The 20,184-nt window shown below is 36.4% G+C and overlaps 1 protein-coding gene across 1 annotated transcript in view; it reads right to left on the bottom strand.

The window, feature by feature from the left end:
* Positions 1-4,045: 4,045 nt before the first annotated feature.
* LOC149215075 (ACT domain-containing protein ACR3-like) overlaps positions 4,046-20,184 on the bottom strand; it is a 43,074-nt gene continuing 26,935 nt past the window's right edge. Inside the window, exons 2-6 of the mRNA XM_089389612.1 lie at positions 7,511-7,625; positions 7,312-7,379; positions 6,556-7,179; positions 4,721-4,825; positions 4,046-4,585 (exon numbers count right to left, since the gene is read on the bottom strand). Coding sequence (XP_089245738.1) covers positions 4,217-4,585; positions 4,721-4,825; positions 6,556-7,179; positions 7,312-7,379; positions 7,511-7,625 — 1,281 coding nt within the window. The 3' untranslated portion in view covers positions 4,046-4,216. The remainder of the gene's footprint in view (positions 4,586-4,720; positions 4,826-6,555; positions 7,180-7,311; positions 7,380-7,510; positions 7,626-20,184) is intronic.

Raw genomic sequence — 20,184 nt, 5'->3', positions numbered from 1 at the left:
TAACAAATATAAATTATTAAATTGGTATTAGTTTTTTACAACAAAAGAGAGATTTATAATATAATCAAACAGAAATTTAAATGAATTTGTTTCTTGCTCGTGAAAGGAGATTTTTTAAATGCATAATCAATACTAAAACCTTTATGCATCCAAACTTAATACAAAAACATAGTACTCACTTAAAAAAACCACCTCTCACATTACAAGCTATGGAAAATTTAGTAAAGACTTTCTGAAGCCTGTTTCAGATGAACAGATTTAAAAAAAAAATAAAGCTTGTGCTGAACTGTGTTGCGGTTATTTGTCTTGTAGTAACTTTTTATATTTACTATACCTCTGGACTTAACAATAAATTGCAACATTTCTGGGTTGCTCTAATTAAAAAATGAAATAGTAGATAAGAATAGGAATACGTGCATACCCCTGAAAAAGTATATTATCCATATGGGCAATAACTCTATTGCTTTTCCATTTGTCCAGCACAGAATTCTTGAATTTACCAAAATGCTACCAGACGCTTCAAAAGAAATGTTGTTCTCATCAAAATCAATAATCTAGCTACTCAGCATAAAGCTTCAAAAGAAATGTTGTTCTCATCAAAATCAATAATCATTTCTTCTCATCAAAATCAATAATCTAGTTACTCAGCATAAAGCTGCCCCCTGTAGACTGAACTAAAAGGCTAGACATACACCCTGGAACTCGTGTATTTCCATTTTATCTGTACCAGGCTTCATCCTTATTCAAATATACTTGTATTACTACACACACTTACACACACTTAGCCTAAGGTCATCCTAATCAAACCAACAGAGAACATAGAAACCTTCATGTCATGAGCCAAAGGATCAAGGGGATAAAAATAGGTGTCTCTATCAAAAGAAATTTGAGATATTTTAAATAAGGACAATATTATAGGCATACCCAACGTTAAGGAGGAAATTGAGAACCTGTAGAAACATTTTTTCCCTCAACAAATTAACACTTAACACCTTTAGCATGGAGTCTAATAAAATGAGCAAAGGTGATTGACTTTTCCCTAATCAGGAAATTGAGAACGTGTAGAAACATTTTTTTCCTCAACAAATTAACACTTAACACCTTTAGCATGGAGTCTAATAAAATGAGCAAAGGTGATTGACTTTTCCCTTATCATTATGTTTGTAGCGTGTAAGGAACAATGGAATAATTTTCAGAGTAACAATGGCAATTTCTAGCCAACAATACCACTGGATGCTAAAACTTGTTGTAGAGTTTGTGCTGAACTGTGTTGCGGTTATTTGTCTTGTAGTAACTTTTTATATTTACTATACCTCTAGACTTAACAATAAATTACAATATTTCTGGGTTGCTCTGATTAAAAAATGAAATAGTAGCTAAGAATAGGAATACCTACATACCCCTAAAAAAGTATATTATCCATATGGGCAATAACTCTATTGCTTTTCATTTTTCGAGCACAGAATTCTTGAATTTACCAAAATGCTAATAGACGCTTCAAAAGAAATGTTGTTCTCATCAAAATCAATAATCTAGCTATATTTCTGGGTTGCTCTGATTAAAAAATGAAATAGTAGCTAAGAATAGGAATACCTACATACCCCTGAAAAATTATATTATCCATATGGGCAATAACTCTATTGCTTTTCATTTTTCGAGCAAAGAATTCTTGAATTTACCAAAATGCTAATAGACGCTTCAAAAGAAATGTTGTTCTCATCAAAATCAATAATCTAGCTACTCAGCATAAAGCTGCACCCTGTAGACTGAACTAAAAGGCTAGCCATACACCCTGGAACTTGTGTATTTCCATCTTTTAATTGTACCAGGCTTCATCCTTATTCAAATTTACTTGTATTACTATACACACTTAGCCTAAGGTCATCTGAATCAAACCAACAGATAACATAGAAACCTGCATGTCATGAGACAAATGATCAAGGGTTTAAGAATATGTGTCTCTATCAAAAGAAATTTGAGATATTGTAAATAAGGACAATATTATAAGCATACCAAACTTTAAGGAGGAAATTATGCAAGAGAATGTGTAGAAACATATTTTTCCTCAGCAAATTAACACCTTTAGCATGGATTCTAATCAAATGAGCAAAGCTGATTGACTTTTACCTGATCATTATGTTTGTAGCATTCAAGGAATAATGGAATAATTTTCAGCGTAACAATGGGAATTTCTCCCCCAACAATACCAGTGGATGCTAAAACTTGTTGTAGACTCCTATCAAGCCTGCTGTAGTAGAAAACTTAATCAAACCGTAAAGAGCTTTCGGTAAAATTGTAGAAGTCAATGAACATTTTTGGAGACTTGGGTAGGTTGAATAGAAATCATATAATGAAAATGTTTACCATGGTAGGCATTAGAGTTTGAACAAATGTATTCAAGTTCACAATTTATCCTGATTTTCTTTATGGAATTCATATCTGATGTGCTAGCTGTTGAAAAGGTACATGTTTAGAACCATGTGGAGTCATGATTCTTCTTGTTTGTTCAGCAAATTTTTCCAGCATATCACACTTGTCTAATAATAAATGGAACCAAATGCATCAATATGGAGTCATTGAGGATAGATGATTAATATAATTAGCTGAAACCTTTTCATTCACCATGCTCTAATGGCTAATTGATCCTTTGAAAGGAAGCGGACATTGATTTTAGCTGATTTTTTGCAGTCATAATGGTATAGTAAGACACAGTGTAAGGCACTGGATAAAATTCTTACATAAATTTTGGGAGTTATGAAGAGAATTTTGGGTTCGTGGCAGAAGCTCTTCTACATGGAATTTTTCACTTGAACTGATGAAATCTTTCTTTAAGTTGCTTTTGTTGAGCATGTCCACCTCCACCATGAAAACAGAATAAACAGGTCGATGATCAAAGAGTTTTGATTCTCCTCAGCCATAAGAAATCTGCTTTAATCCTTTACCATACCAAGTATACGATCACACCTACATGACACATCGTGATGAAAATAAAATGTTAAAAAATTATTTAGAATACAAAATGAGATGCTAAAATGAGTAGCTACATGTTTTTGGAGGAAATATATCTTCAAATATGTTTTAAAAAAGGTAAAGCTAGAGTCAAGTACAACTTATATAAACAGTGTTATAAAACCAATATCACAATAAAACTATAATCCTCTAAGAGGCCATGAGAATTCCAACTCCCATTTTTTAGTTGGCACTGGGAACTGCAATGGAGATACTACAGTGGCAGGCAATCTTCCAAGTGATAGATTGCAAGTGTTGACTTCAAGCTCATATGTTTTACTAGCTTAAACTCACTTTCCATCTGATGTGACTTTCTATCCAAAGAGTTTAAATTTTATACATGAAAAAATAATTTCCTCGTCTTAAAATCCAAATAAAACATGTATAACCTTACCTTTCCATATTGCAGACTTGAACCATCACGATAAAATTCTGGATCAGTTTCTTTCATCTTTGTATATTCATCCGCATTCAAAGGGATGTTTTTGGTGTGTTTTTTGTAGGCATTATATAGGGACTTCTGGTTGAACACTGAATTGTACAATTAGAAAGCCAGTAAGACATCAATTCCAAGACAGTTACTCACATGTAAGGATAAACAGAGTCTCGAAGCAATTACAACAGTCAATAATAAAGTGAAAGACGTATATGTGTGATTTACATATCTATATTAAGACTCCTTACAGTGTCCTTTTAAAGGTTAAGAATAATTTATCAACACTTTAATTAAGTCGTTTGTAAACAGAAATCTATCCTTGACTTTTTCTCTGAGAAGAAACCCACTGACTTATTATTCAAAATTCTTGATTGAGCTTGTCTCGTAGATTATCTTAATTCAAAAAAGACCATAATTGGTTTTCTAATCTAATACAAAAAAAACCTTTACTAGTTCTTCCTGGAGGGAGAAGAAGAGGGAGGAATTTAGCTTTCCATTCCATTAAAGAAATAAACAGACAAGGCATGACATGATAATAACCAGTAAGATATCATTACAAGCGAGCTTGTCTGAAACACCCTTCTATCCCAAGTCAGTCATTCATACATACAACTTAAATAACTCCAAACATAAGTTTGTCTGATAATCTTGCATGCCAGTATAAGATACAAAGCGAATGAAGCAACACTGGGTTCGAAAGTGGCCATGGGATCAAGTTCAGCAAACAAGGAGTAGAAGCATTAGTGGTAGTAAGCATTCTGCCATTGAGATTCAGAACTTGATCATACGAAAATTGTATGAGAGACGGTCAAGATGGGCCTTGAATAAACTAACCAAAGAAAATCTGAATTTCAATCCGGAATCGACTGGGAGAGAGTTAGCAATGTCACCTGGCATATTCTTAACCTGCAGAAACACGGTATGGCCAATTTCTCTCCTCATAGCTTCGACTACCTTCATATCAATATTCATGGCAAGATTTCCTGAATAAGCATCCTTGACATAGAATACATTGATCGCTTTATCCCCTATGGTTGTCACATATGCTCTTGTCACTGAGAGACCATTTTCACGGAACATGCGAGTGACATCCGAAAGAAGGCCTACTCTATCGCTTGCACACAGCTCAAGACTCAGGCCCTGTTCAGCAGGAGCTAGAGGTTATTAGATTCAGTAGCAGAAGCAGAGATTCAGATCTTCAGATCAACATCTCAGTGAGCAATTAGTTGGATAAAACTTAAAAGATTTAGAATATGGAAGGAAAAATCCACTGACCTCAGTCGCCCTGCGTTCTATTGCAGCCTCCAAGCACTTGACAACTCTGTGTTTCTCATCTTCTGTGTCTAGGGTACAACCATCCATATGTCGAATGTAATATTCCTGTAGGTGCAATTTTTTTTATTTAATTAGAATTTATTTTTTTGGGTTAAGACAGATGAGAAGATGAGTTTTGAACTAGTAACCTTAATATTAAGAAATGCCTTAACAACACACCTAATCACAATATATACAAATCACAGTATATACCCACTAGCCCAATCAGAAAGACTGAACACATTATTGACACACATTAATTAAGGACATGTTTATGTGTTCAGTTCTTGAGGGAAAACAATTTAATAATTTATCAACACTTAAATTAAGCCGTTTGTAAACAGAAATCTATCCTTGACTTTTTCTCTGAGAAGAAACCCATTGACTTATTATTCAAAATTCTTGATTGATCTTGTCTCGTAGATTATCTTAATTCAAAAGAGACCATAATTGGTTTTCTAATCTAATACAAAAAAAACCTTTACTAGCGTTCTTCCTGGAGGGAGAAGAAGAGGGAGGAATTTAGCTTTTCATTCCATTAAAGAAATAAATAGACAAGGCATGGCATGATAATAACCAGTAAGATATCATTACAAGCGAGCTTGTGTGAAACACCCTTCTATCCCAAGTCAGTCATTCATACATACAGGTTAAATAACTCCAAACATAAGTTTGTCTCATAATCTTGCATGCCAGTATAAGATACAAAGCGAATGAAGCAGCACTGGGTTCGAAAGTGGCCATGGGATCAAGTTCAGGAAACAAGGAGTAGAAGCATTAGTGTTAGTAAGCATTCTGCCATTGAGATTCAGAACTTGATCATACAAAAATTGTATGAGAGACGGTCAAGCTGGGCCTTGAATAAAATAACGAAAGAAAATATGAATTTCAATCCAGAATCGACTGGGAGGGAGTTAGCAATGTCACCTGGCATATTATTAACCTGCAGAAACACGGTATGGCCAATTTCTCTCGTCATAGCTTAGACTACCTTCATATCGATATTCATGGCAAGATTTCCTGAATAAGCATCCCTGACATAGAATACATTGATCACTTTATCCCCTATGGTTGTCACATCTGCTCTTGTCACTGAGAAACCATTTTCACGGAACATGCGAGTGACATCCGAAAGAAGGTCTACTCTATCGATTGCACACAACTCAAGACTCAGGTCCTGTTTAGCAGGAGTTAGAGGTTATTAGATTCAGCAACAGAAGCAGAGATTCAGATCTTCAGATCAACATCTCAGTGAGCAATTAGTTGGATAAAACTTGAAAGATTTAGAATATGGAAGGAAAAATCCACTGACCTCAGTTGCCCTGCATTCTATTGCAGCCTCCAAGCACTTGACAATTCTGTGTTTCTCATCTTCTGTGTCTAGGGTACAACCATCCATATTCCAAATGTAATATTCTTGTAAGTGCAATTTTTTTTATTTAATTAGAATTTATTTTTTTGGGTTAAGAGAGATGAGAAAATGAGTTTTGAACTAGTAACCTTAATATTAAGAAATGCCTTAACAACACACCTAATCACAATATATACAAATCACAGTATATACCCACTAGCCCAATCAGAAAGACTGAACACATTATTGACACACATTAATTAAGGACATGTTTATGTGTTCAGTTCTTGAGGGAAAACAATTTTGGGAGGGTCAAACACCTTCCCTCACATACAAAGGGAAACTAAGATTTGAATCTGAACAGTTTGCATGCTGGCTCCCATCTCAATCACTAAGCCACAGCCGGATGGAAGAAAATGCATATATTTTTACCTCTTTAAATTACCTGCAATGCATAAGGTAAATTGCAAGTGATTGAAGCATGAAAGACAACATACTGCATGTCTGTCAGAGTACAAACTGTATCAAACAGCAACTTTGGCTTGTCTCTACACTGGATATTAGCCATAGAATAGCCTTTTTCATTGCAGTTCTCGATGGTAATGACAGGCTTCTTGTTTTCATCCAACAAAGTGAGGTCTGGGGAATCAGAAGAACACTCATAGTCCCTGTCAGCAAACATCAGCTGGTGCGGACGCCTCTCTCGGTGAGTTAAGCCCGTGGAAGAATCTGTCTGGACTCCTTTGGTGCTATTGTCATTCCCTTTAAGCACGTTTGAAAGTCGTTCCTTAATGGTAGACAGAAGAACTTCATCCTCTATAGGCCGGTTTGATAATTCATCAGTTACATATACAACACATGCTACTCTCATATTATGGGTCCAAGATTCTGCTGCTACTACATTGCAACCAAAGCTTGTAAGCACTGCAGAAATTTCTGAAAGAAGACCAGGGTGATCTGTTCCAGTCAATTCTATTGCTGTGTATTCTCCAATGGATTGTACACCTAAAATCCTACCTAAACAAGTCTTCACCTCTCTACTGGAAATGACACGTTTTGGTCCCAAGGACTGCAGCAAGAAAATCAACAAATATTAATGAGTAAATTCTCATAAACAATTCCAACAAATCCAATATACCAACAATCTGCACAACATCCTCTTGTTAAAATAATTTTATTTCCAACGTCAAGCTAAAGCTACCTGCTGTATGTATTCAATGATGCTTTCATCTGTAAGTTTATCCCCTAGCTGGTTTGTCACATGAAACACTGTAACACAAAAGTAAAACTTGTATCATTCAATCAAACAATTGGCTGAGTCCCCTGCAATTTCCACACAGTAGCATTTGCAGAGATGAAAAAGGAAATGTTCAATGATAGATCTAAAGGAGCGAGCTTACCATCCATAAACCATCCACCATCTGAGGAAATATATGCTTTCGAAATGGTTAGATCTAGATATGTCAAAATTTGGACCACTTCAAGAAGTATGCCATGCTTGTTCCTACTATCCACCTGCACACAGATCATCCACAACCCCAACTACTGAGAGAGAAGCACATCATCATGACAAAATTACTAACAGCCTGCAGTTGCACAAGATTTTCTTCAGCCTTGGGCTGAAGCCAACAATATTTCCATCCCCATGAGGACAAGAATAGGTGGGAGGGGTTTCTTACCATGATTGGGAATAGCCATTGTAACGCTAGCAATGCCTTGCCATGGCAATGGCCTCCATGATCTAGTTAACCAGCGCAATAATGAACTTGAAAGAAATTTCAAATGTGAAGATCAGACGGAAACCCAAATAGAAGGAAATTTCAAATGTGAATATCAGGCATAAACCCCAATAAAGAAGAAACATTTTTTGAAGTTTAAAAAAAGAAGAAGGAAACTCACCCGTAAACCTACAAATGGAAGGCCCTGGAGAAGCAATGAAAAATCCTTCATTGAAAAGGGGATCTCTTTCAAAACCAATTTATCAATAAGAATGAGAGGAAACCCTCACGATCGTTATTACCTCTACTGAACTACCATAATCTCCATTGTTGGATTAATCAAGGGACGAATGTACCATGGAGATAGAATGAGTGCAAAGATTTTTACAAGATCTGGATTTCATTCTAAAAAGGTGCGCAAATGGTGGTGTTTTCGCTGCTTCCCGTGGGTCGTTACCCTAACCATGCCTCAACAATCCTCAGTCGTCATCTTGTAGCAAATAAGGGATTCCCTCACTCCCATCTGCGGCCCTCCTCATCCTGCAGCAAAAAAAAGGTATTCCCTCCCTTCCCTCCGCGGCCCTTCTCATACTCCTGCGGCAAAGAAAAACACGATGGACGACGCTGGTAGGTAACATAATTATTAGTTAAATTTTTAATTAACCAATTTTATTTTAAAAGTTTTTTAATGTTTTTTAATTAAATTGGATGGCTTCCCATTGTTAAATCGTCTAACAATGCATCTGACGGTTACGATTAGGACAGAAAGGCAATTAGGGGAGTTGATTCCAGAGGGAAACGCCTTACGACGTAATTATGTTAGTGGGTTGGTTCAAAATATATGTCATTCTATTGGTCCTTTAGAAGGCATATCGAGAAGCAATTCCATGGTGAAACAATTGAATCGAAATCGGTTAATTTTGCCACCTAAATTGTAACATAATTCGTAGTTTGGGCGAATCTGGGCGGGCCGAGAGGCCACAATGTGTGTCGATACGGCAAACAAATGGTCTTTAAATTAAACATTTGAATATTTATTTTGTAACCTAAGAAGAAAAGACTGAGTCAAATTTATTTATTTTGTAATGTATAAAAAGAAACATTTGATGGTGAAACTTTGATAGAGGTTCAAAAAAGTTTATATTAATATTTATATGTTACTTTTTAAAATATTTTTGCATACATGAGTTAAATCACAATATTCAGCTACATGAAATCTTGCTGCCCAAAACCTTGATCAATAAATTAAAATAGACCCACCTATATGCCTAATGAATTATCTTTTGCATAATTAAACTAAATTCAACTAAAACTGCACACGTAACATAGCCAGTTAACTGTTCGGATAGATTCATAGAGTGTAGTGCGTTTAGCACTTTCAGCACCTAACATGTATTGTACCTGTATCTACATATATTCAGACTGTCCTGAATATCTCATCCTGGCTGCAAAATTATGGTAGGAAACATATAACTCTGAAGAAGTTTGTTTTCTTTTTGCATTCTAATGCTTTATTTTCAATTGTTCTTGAAGCAATCACTTTTAAAAAATTGTTTTTCCTAGATTTTGGAGATCGCAAAATTCAATATTATTCTTTCATATCTGGTATTCCAATCGAAATCTCTTACGCGTTGACCCGATTTGTTTATTGATTTTTACTTAATCATCATTTTAATTGAACCAGATATGTGACCTTAGATTTTATATCTATCTTTATGTCAGAAACCCCTTTGGAGATGACAAGGCAACCTTCTACGAGGGCATGGTAGGGAGGGCATGGTGGAGTCGCCTGCACAAAAAAGGAAAGTGAGGGAAATTTTTTCAGTAACTTTTTTGGCTCCACTAAAGTCAATCTGTTCCAAGGATGTCTCTAGTTATCATTTGACTGATCAAGCAAGTCATTAGGCCAACCAAGCTAGGAGAAATCTTGATTTTCCCAAGGTCACTACAGAGGTGCATCAATTCTCCTAAGGCAATTGTATTTTTGACATTTCTATAAAACCATGACACCTGTGTAAAAAGTAAAGGAGGTTTTTCTTCCTTGGCCTATTTTGGACAAAAATATCTCTTAGGTTTCCCAAATTCATTTGTTCCTTCTGAGAAACATCATTGGAGTAAAAGCTATCTCGATCTCTCGAACAGGGGATTTGTCGAAATGAAGTGAAATCAAGGGGATAAGGGGTTTCTAAATTGTTTAAAAAAATTTCGAAACTAGGGAGGGATGTTAGGAAGTAGGGGAAAGTGGAATTTCAAATATTGAGTGAGCGGAAGGGGTCCGAAAGGGTAAAACACAGGCCTAGCCTAGAAAATTGTCAAGTTGTAGCAAGAAACTAAGCTTTGTGTCAAAATGAGGAATTTGGGGGATTTCCATTATGGGAAGTGTTTAATAAGGTACATTAAGGATAGGGGAAGGTGTATGAACATTAGTATACAAGTTTTGATGATGATTTGACCATCTAAGAGAAATTACATTCAAAACCCTAGGAGAGGGAAATGAACCTTACCTAGGCACAACTGAAGCATGAACAAGGTGTAAAATGACCCATTGGACTGTGACATGATGATTTAAATCCTTTGAATGATGGTACACTCAACCGAACAGTGGCATGGACCAAAATTTGGACAACTTTGAAAGGAGCGAAAACAAACCCTAGACCTAATACCTAGTGACCAAATTTTGCTTGGGGACTCAATGAAATGACGAAATTTGAAATTGACACCTTTAAATCATTTTGTAAGATCATGTTTCATCACTAGAGGAAGGTTGCAAAGACTGAAACTAACATTGGCTGCAATGGGGATGGTAGCTCATTGGAGGTACCAAGAACAACAGATCTTTGGGAGAGCAAACAAGTGCCTTCATCCATTGGGCAATGGAGTCAAAAACTCAAGCTGAAATGCATGAATAAAAATTGATGACTTGATGACACAAACTAACTCTCACTCAACTAAAAACTGACTTGATACTTAAACACAACCAACAAGCTGGAAATGATGCTCAAAGTAGAGCTTATTTATCAAAACCTACTCTAATATTTTCATTCATCACCTGATCAACTGAAATGAAACAACCAATTCAACCAAGTAAATATTCCTACTGCTGTTTGAATTCTCCACAAGTGCTTGCTTATGAACAATAAGAGAGAACTACTAAAAGGCAAATCCCATGAAAACTTGTGAATAGATCCATTGAATACTATGGATTCTTTATCCGCCTCCAAAAACACTATATAAGGATCTTGAAGTTCATGCACACTAGGAATTAGCTCATCCAATGGATTACTTCTCTTCTCCTCATACCATGAATGCAAACTTTGATCTAAGCTTTGTGACGAGACTCCTGCTGAAAATGAAAAAGAAACCGGCTGCCAGATCAAGTTTGTATCAATGCTTTTGTCAAGCTCACAGATAGGAGAAGGACTTTGACTGCAGATATCATTCAACACATCGGCTATTGGATTGCGAAAAACTTGAAAAGATTGTTGCAACCCATTTTCTATTGTTTCCAATGAGATTACATGATTTCCTATAGGATGCTCATTTGAAGATATACTATGCAGTTTTCCCTTCAGAAACTAAAATGATTCAAAACAAAATGCTACGAAACCATCTTGCATCATTTGATCATATGTTCTAGCTTCCAAGTCTTCATTTTCAACTTGACAATCAATGGCAGTGGGCACTTGGGGGCTGCAAATCTGGATATGAGAAGTCTTGAATAAGGTTTTCATTGCCCTCAAGACAATCCAAATCAAGACTTGTTGATAGTTGATTTTTGATTGCATGAATGTTGTCTCTGATGAACTGAAATCAAGAAAAACAAAAAGGCAAATATCCTTCACTTACTTCAAAATTTGCTACACTTTCCTCATCATTTCCATAACTAATATGTGATGGCTGAACATTGTATTAGAGCTATTAAAAGTGATCTTCTTCCTCCCACAAACTAACTGCTTATTTGTCTGCAAGATTAGCTTTTGTTTGGGGAACATAATCATCATCATACTGATTAAACTAAGGCAAATCATTAGTATAAAAGACATCATCAAGCAGACATGTCATATCAACAGATCTCTCTTCTCCAAGATGATCTATAAAACAATAATTATCAGATCTATGACATCTAGGATAAGAAAGAAAATGTTTTGGAGTAGCCATTTTTTCTTCTTAAATTAGCGAACGATGGGCTTGAATGTTATACTCATTCCTTGTGGTGATCCTTTATATCATCTCTTTGACTGCACTTGCCAAAATGTCAAGCTTTATCTCTAGAGATGTCAATTCCTCTCGATCTATGCTTTTCATTGCTTCTTCCTTCAACTTTGCCCTTCAGATCAAAAAATGAGCCTTTACATCTACTGCACTATTTTACATCTCTTCAAGTGTTGCAAGATTCTTTTCTCTCAGTTGAAACTCCATTTTTGAATAAAAGGCACCCGAGTAGTGTAAGAGAGTGGATCGAGGAGGAGGTCTTATATTAACTCGCATTGAGAAGTAGACTTGATTAAATCTAGAAAAAACTCTTGTACTGTCTCCCTTGGCTATCTTTTCAGCTGGTTATACTCTTCTATAATCAAGAAAGGGTTCTGTCTAGGTATGTGTGCAAAAGAGTTTGCTTAAATTTGATGATGTTTTGTTGGCTCAAATTGAAAGGATAGATTTGGGTTTGGGGAATGAGGCTTAGTTTTGCAGAGATATCTATGGGGAAAGATAGGCAAATGATTTGGTACTTCAAATTGAGTGAGATGTAGAGATAGGCGAGGAGCTGAAGAGAGAAAGAAATTCTCATGGATCCTCTTCAAACAACTGAAAACATAAATAACTAAACAAACCCTAGGTAGAGCACTGCAATTTCAATGTATTCTACCTTTATCCTTGTTTGATTTAGTTAAGATGAATAGAGAGAGATGATGGCATACATAAAACACATGTAAACTTGCAATTACAGAAGGAAACACAATAATAAACCAAGTTGCCACAAGAATCCCATTAAGTGCTGCAAACCCTGGTATATTCCTTTGCCAAACTGCTAAAATGAGTATACAATAGAGCTCCAAGCTTTCCCAAAAGTCCAACCATTGCTAATGACTGAAAAACAAGTAGATATAGGCAATAAACAAATCATCCTAGCGTTTAGGGGTCAATCTCATAAGTTTAGGAGCTATTCCAACAAAATCTAAACTGAGAACTAAAATGTAGGCAGTCAAACAACTTACCTCTAAAAACTAGGTAACTAATTCATTTAGTTGCAAACTACCTTTTCATGGATGAATCTACCTCTATGAGTGAAAATTTAGCATAATTACATCAGAATCTATCAAGTCACATTAAATTACATCATGAATTTGGCTATTAGAAAGATAAAAGTCAAACTGTGAAGAAACTAGGTGAAAAACAGAGTTTTTTGGCCAAAATGAGAAAATTTCCTCCTATGCGTCGTGCTGATTTCCCTATGCGTAGCACCTTTTTGCAGCTTATTTTGGAGGCTTTCCCTTGCACCAAATTTTCTCCAAGTGGGCTTGTTGGAAATTTATGCCTGTCTACTTTCCAGAACAAGTGGAAGTTTTGAATGTGGCCTCCATTTTCCCCTCCAATACGGAATTCTCCCCAAATTGCTTCCGTGTGTCCAAGAAGGGGTAGAACGGTCATTTTTGAGGTGCTTTTGACCTTTTTGAAAGTTCAAAACTTGACAAAATTTCTTGCCCATTTGTGGGCATTCATATTTTTCGATGCCAAATCCAAAAATAATGAGTCTTCCTCAAAATGAGGCCTCTATCAAAAGCGCGTGCCAAGTGGCATGACGCATCAGGCTGAAAACCCTGTTTTTGAAGCCAAAATTTTCAAATTTGTAAAAAGTGTCCCAAATTTCTTGAAATTTGCACTGAGTGTCCTACATTAAGTGCTACATTGGGCCGAGGAAGCCTCAGACAAGATCTGAGGTCTATCTTTCTCTTTTCGCTTCCTCGATGCTTTCTTCAACTTGGAATTCAAAACCTTGTTTCTTGCTTTGCACACCTTGTTTCTCGCCAAGTAGTGGTAGGCCATTTGCCTCAACATATTTTTCTATCTGTTGGCCTTCTCCAACATCTTTTCCAAGTGCATGTTTATCACCTTGAGCCAAGATTCACGATCAGCTTGAATTTCCCTTTCAAGTGTTTTCAATTTGGTTTTCCTCCTCTTGGCACATTGCTAGTTTTTCTTTATGTTTTTGAGCTCCATGGATGAGTGGGACTGATGAGGGGAGGATTTGATGCTAGCTATAGGTTTTTGGAGAATGAAAAGGTTTAGGGAATAACATTTAGGGATTAGGGATATTTTATTAGGGTTTGGGATAGTGGGATTAAGGATTTAGGGTTGGTAGTTTAGGGATATGGGGAATATTAGGGAGTGGATAGATGAGAATGTAAAGAGAGGGAGAAAGTCAATGAGGGAATGAATGAGTGAGGGAGTGAGAAGTTTCTAGGAGTAGGATTAGCAACAAGAAATACAATTTATATACCCTATGCAATTCTTTTTGACAAGAAATGCAAGGAGTTAGGGTTTTGATGTTTTCTTATTAAATCACCACAAACACCAAGGTAAACTCATTCACTGGCCATGGAGAAATGTTAAATTACTTGAATCAATGAGGATGCCACAAACCCAATGCACCATGGCCTCCCAATGTGTTGCACCTGTTCAAAATTTACACTGTAGAGCACTGCCCAATGCGTCGTGGCCTTTCAATGCGCCGCACCCCAAACCCAATGCATTGAGCTTTTTTTAGGAGACTTTTGGAGGCCTTACATGTTCCCAAATTGGGCATTGGATAGCTTGTTGGGACTATTATTAAATCCACTTTCCAATGAAACTATAATTTTTCAATTTGGAGTTCATTTATCCTGTCAAAAATGAAATCTCACGAGATTGATCAAAATGTACGAAATGAGGCTGCCTAAAGGCAGAGTGCTGTTGCAGTCAACATTTGTAGGTCTTCCTTAACCCCAAATTGAGCTCATGATAGCTCATTGGAAATATATTTGTGTATAGTTATCATTTGATGCATCAAGCAAGTCATTAGGCCAACCGATCTAGGTGAGATCTTGATTTTCCGAAGGTCACTTCAGAGGTGCATCAATTCTCCTGAGGCAACTGTATTTTTGACATTTCTGTAAAACCATGACAGCAGTGTAAAAAGAGAAGGAGTTTTGTCTTCCTTAGTCTATTGCGGAAAAAACATCTCTTAGTTTTCCGAAATTCATCTTTTCTTGCTCAGAAACATCATTGGAGTAAAACCTATCCTGATGTGTGGAATAGGGGATTTGTCGAAATGAAGTGAAATGAAGGGGATAAGGGCCTTATAAAATTCTTGAGAAAATTTTGGGAAGTAGGGAGGGATTCTAGGAAGTAGGGGAAAGTGGAAATTCAAAGATTGAGTAAGGGGAAGGGGTGCAAAGGGGAAAAACACGGGCCTAACCTAGAAAATTATCATGTTGTAGCATGAAACTAGGGTTTGTGTGAAAATGAGGAATTTGGGGGATATCAGTGATGAGAAGCATTTAATAAGGTACATTAAGGATATGGAAAGGTGTATGAACATCAGGATACTATTTTTCCTGATGATTTGACCATTCAAGAGATATTACCTTCAAACCCATATGAGAGCGAAATGAACCTTACCTAGGCACAACTAAAGCATGAACAAGGTGTAAAATGACCTATTGGAACCTGACATGATGATGAAAACCCTTTGAATGATGGTGCACTCAGCTGAATGGTGACATGGACCGAAATTTGGAAAACTTTGAAAGGAGTGAAAACAAACCTTAGACCTCATACCTAGTGACCAAATTTTGCTTGAAGACTCGTTGAAATGATGAAATTTGACCTTGAAACCTTAAAATCATTTTGTAAGAGCATGTTTGATCACTAGAGGAAGGCTACAAATACTGACACTAACATTGTCTCCAATGGGGATGGTAGCTCCTCGGAGGTGCAAGGAACAACAAATCTTTGGGAGAGCAGACAAGTGCCTTCATCCATTAGGCAATGGAGTCAAAAACTCAAGCTGAAATGGATGACTGAAAACTGACAACTTGACGACACAAACTGACTCTCACTCAACAAAAAAACTGACGTGATACTTAAACACAAATGACAAGCTTGAAATGACACTCAAAGTAGAGCTTATTCATCAAAACCTACTCTAATAGTTTCATTCATCACCTGATCAAGCGAAATGAAACAACTAATGCAACCAAGTAAGTATTCTCGCTGCTGTTTGAATTCTCTATAAGTGCTTGCTTATGAACAACAAGAGGGAACTACTGAAAAGCAACTCCCATGAAAACTTGTGAATAGATCCGTTGAATACTATGGATTATCTATTTGCCTCCAAAAACACTATATAAGGATCTTGAAGTTCATGCACACTAGGACTTAGTTCATCTAAATGGATTACTTTTCTTCTCCTCATACCATGAATGCAAACTTTGATTTGAGCTTTGTGACAAGACTCGTCCTGAAGATTACAAAGACACCGGCTGCCAGATCAAGTTTGTATCAATACTTTTGTCAAGCTCACAGATAGGATAAGGACTTTAACTGTAGACATCATCCAACACATCAACTCTTGGATTGTGAAAATTAAAAAGATTGCTACAACCCATTTACTATTGTTTCCGGAGAGATTACATGATTTCCTACAAGATGATCATTTAAATATATACTATGCATTTTTCTGTTCAAAAACTGAAATGATTTTTAAAAATGGTATGGAATCATCTTGCATCATTCTGTCATATGTTCTAGTTTCCAAGTCTTCATTTGCAACTTGAAAATCAATGGCATTTAGGGGCTGCAAATTTGGATATGGGAATTCTTGAACAAGGTTTTCATTTCCCTGAATATGGTCCAAATCAAGATTTGTCAATAGTTGATTTCTAATGGTATGAATGTTGTCTCTAATGAACTGAAAAGGAAGCGAAAAAAAAGGAAAAGATCCTTCACTTCAAAATTTGCTGCACTTTCCTTGTCATTTCCATCGCTGATATGTGATGGCTAAGCATTGTATTTGAGCCACTGAAAGTGAACTTCTTCCTCCCACAAACTAGCTACTGATTTTTCTGCAAGATTAACTTCTATTTGGAGAACATAATCATGATCATACTGATCAAATTGACGCAAATCATCAGTATAAAAGACATCATCAAGAATACATGTCATATCAAGAGATCTCTCTTCTCCAGGATGATTTATAAAAAATCATTATCAGATCTATGACATCTGGGATAAGAAAGAAAATATTTTGTAGCAGCCATTTGTTCTTCTTCAATCAGCGAGCAATGGGCTTGAACACTATACTCATTCCTTGTGGCAATCCTTTGCATCATCTCTTTCACTGTACATACCAAAATGTCTAACTTTACCTCTAGAGATGTCGATTCCTCTAGATCTATGTTTTTCATCTCTTATTCCTTCAACTTTGGCCTTTAGATCAGCAAATGAGCCTCTACATCTACTACACTCTTTTGCATGTCTTCAAGGGTTGCAAGATTCTTTTCTCTTAGCTGAAACTCCATTTCTAGATCAAAGGCACTCGGGTAGTGCAAGAGAGTGGATCCAGGAGGAGGTCTTATATTAACCGGTATTGAAAAGTAGATTTAATTAAATCTGGCAGAAAATTGTTGTACTATATCCCTTGGCTGTCTTTTCCGCTGGTTATACTATTCTATAATCAATAAATGATTCTATCTAACCGCCCACCTATCGAGGAAAATTTTGACGAACTGCTGGAAATCAGAGATACTTGCATCAGGTAGGGTTTTGAACCAACTCTTGACTTTGCCTTGCAAAGAAAGAGCAAAAAGCCTTATACTGACATCTTCTTCATAAAGTTTAAAAAGGTCAAGGAAAGACTCAGAATTCAGTACATGTCTCTCAGTAGTGATGTTGTCGCGTTCACCATCAAATATTGGTAGATATAGGTCATGATTTTTAGGGAAAGCATGGGATATAGGAGGTAAAATTGGAGGTTTGTATTGATATGGAATTTTACAAGGTATAGGGGTATGCATAGAAGGTGTATATTCAGTCTTAGTCTCTTGAGGCTCATCAGTTTGAAGACGGTCATCACAAGCTTCAGAAAAATGGTATTAATCAAGGTCAAAGGCATGAAATTCCTTGGTATTCACAAGCTTCAAAGAGAAGGAATCAAATGTAGACTGAGGATATTTTCTCAAATACAATATACTTTGCAAAATCTTCTTGAAATTTTTAGGAAAAGAGAAGAAATAATTTACAACAAAGGACAAAATGTCTTGGATGAAATTCCTTTCATGTTTCTACTAGTCAGGTTCATCCTCTAGTGGAGTCTTTGGATTTGATCTCGAAAATGATTTGGAATTGCCAGGTGAATGATTTCAACCTTTTCAGTATCTGATCGTTTTCCACCATCAACAATCAGATCTAGCTTGATATGTATTGGGGCAATTTGCAAGTTAGATGTTCAACTTATAAGACTAGACTGGAGATTGACTGAAGCAACTTTTATCTACTTTTGCACTCGCAAAGAAATGTGTAGTTTGAAGGCTACCCGGATAACTTCAGGCTCCGTCTGTGGTTTATAAAACAATGAACACTAACAAACAAATAAGCTTTGTCCCCAGTATGGTCGCCATTATGTTAGCGCCTAAATCTACCTAAGGTTGAGAAAGGCAAAATCTAGGGTAACATCAAACCACGCTTAACCTGGTATCTAGCCCTACCAAGCCGAGAGAGGGCTCTCTCCTTGTCAATCTCAAAAAAATATGATCAATAGAGGTTGAGATGACTAATGTGAAGACTGATTTTAAGCTATGTATGTGTGCAGAAGAGTTTGATTAAATTTGATGATGTTTTGTTGGCTCGAATGCAAAGGGAAGATTTGGGTTTGGGGAATGAGGCTCAGTTTTGAAGAGATCTCTATGGGGAAAGGTAGGAAAATGATCTGCTACTCCAAATTGAGTGAGATGGAGAGCTTTTGACAGGTGAGGAGTTGAAGAGGGCAAAAGAGTCCCAGGGATCCTCTTCAAACAGATGAAAACATAAATAACTAAACAAACCCTAGGTAGAGCACTGCAATTTCAATGTATTCTACCTTTATCCTTGTTTGATTTAGTTAAGATGAATAGAGAGAGACGTTGGCATACGTAAAACACATGTAAACTTGCAATTATAGAAGAAAACACAATACCAAATCAAGTTGCCATAAGAATCCCATAAAGTGCTTCAAACCCTGGTCTATTCCTTTACCAAACTGCTGAAATGAGTATACACTAGAGCTCCAAGCTTTCCCAAAAGTCCAACCTTTCTTAATGACTGAAAAACAACTAGATATAGGAAATAAACAACTCATCCTAGCCTTTAGGGGTCGATCTCATAATTTTAGGAGCTGTTCCAACAAAGTCTAAACTAAGAATTAAAAAGTAGGTAGTGGCACAACTTGCCTCTAAAAATTAGGGAACTAATTAATTCAGTTGCAAACTATCTTTTCATGGATGAATCTACCTCTATGAGTGAAAATTTAGCATAATTACATCAAAATCCATCAAATCACATTAAATTACATCATTATTTTGGCTATTAGAAAGAGAAAAGTCAAACTGTGAAGAAACTAGGTGAAAACAGAGTTTTTTGACCAAAATGAGCAAATTTGCTCCTATGCGTTGCGTTGATTTCCCTATGCGTAGCGCCTTTTTGTAGCTGATTTTGGAGGCCTTCGCATGCACCAAATTTTATGAAAGTGGGCTTTCTGGAAAGGAATACCTATCTACTTTCCAGAACAGGTGGAATTTCTAAATTTCACCTCCATTTTCCCATCCAAAGCTGAGTTCCCCCAAAATTTCTTCCTGTGCGTCCAAAACGGGGCAGAAAGGTCATTTTTGAGGTGTTTTTGACCTTTTTGGAAGCTCAAAACTTGATAAAATTTCTTGGCCATTTGTGGGTGTTCATATTTTTCCATGAAAAATCCAAAAATTCTGAGCTTTCCTCAAAAGGAGGTCTCTAGCAAAAGCGCACGCCAAGTGACATGGCACATTAGGTAGAAAAACCTATGCTTCAAGCCAAAAATTTCAAAATTGCAAAAAGTGTCCCAAATTTCTTGAAATTTGGTCTAAGTATCCTCCATTAAGTGCTATTTTGGGCCAAGGAAGCCTCAGCCAAGATCTGAAGTCTATCTTTCTCTTTTCTCTTCCTAGATGTTTTCTTCAACTTGGCCTTAAAAACCCTGATTCTTTCTTTGCACACCTTGTTTCTTACCAAGTAGTGTTAGGCCATGTGGCTCAGCATATTTTTCTCTTTGTTGGCCTTCTCAATCATCTTTTACAAGTTCATTTTTT

Source organism: Pinus tabuliformis, chromosome 1_1 (assembly GCF_031772625.1).
Source record: "Pinus tabuliformis cultivar Carrire ecotype Pingquan chromosome 1_1, CPIR1, whole genome shotgun sequence".
In the NCBI taxonomy this organism is placed as follows: Eukaryota; Viridiplantae; Streptophyta; class Pinopsida; order Pinales; family Pinaceae; genus Pinus; species Pinus tabuliformis.
Note: the sequence above shows the minus strand (reverse complement) of the source record. Positions and strands in the feature narration are given on the sequence as shown.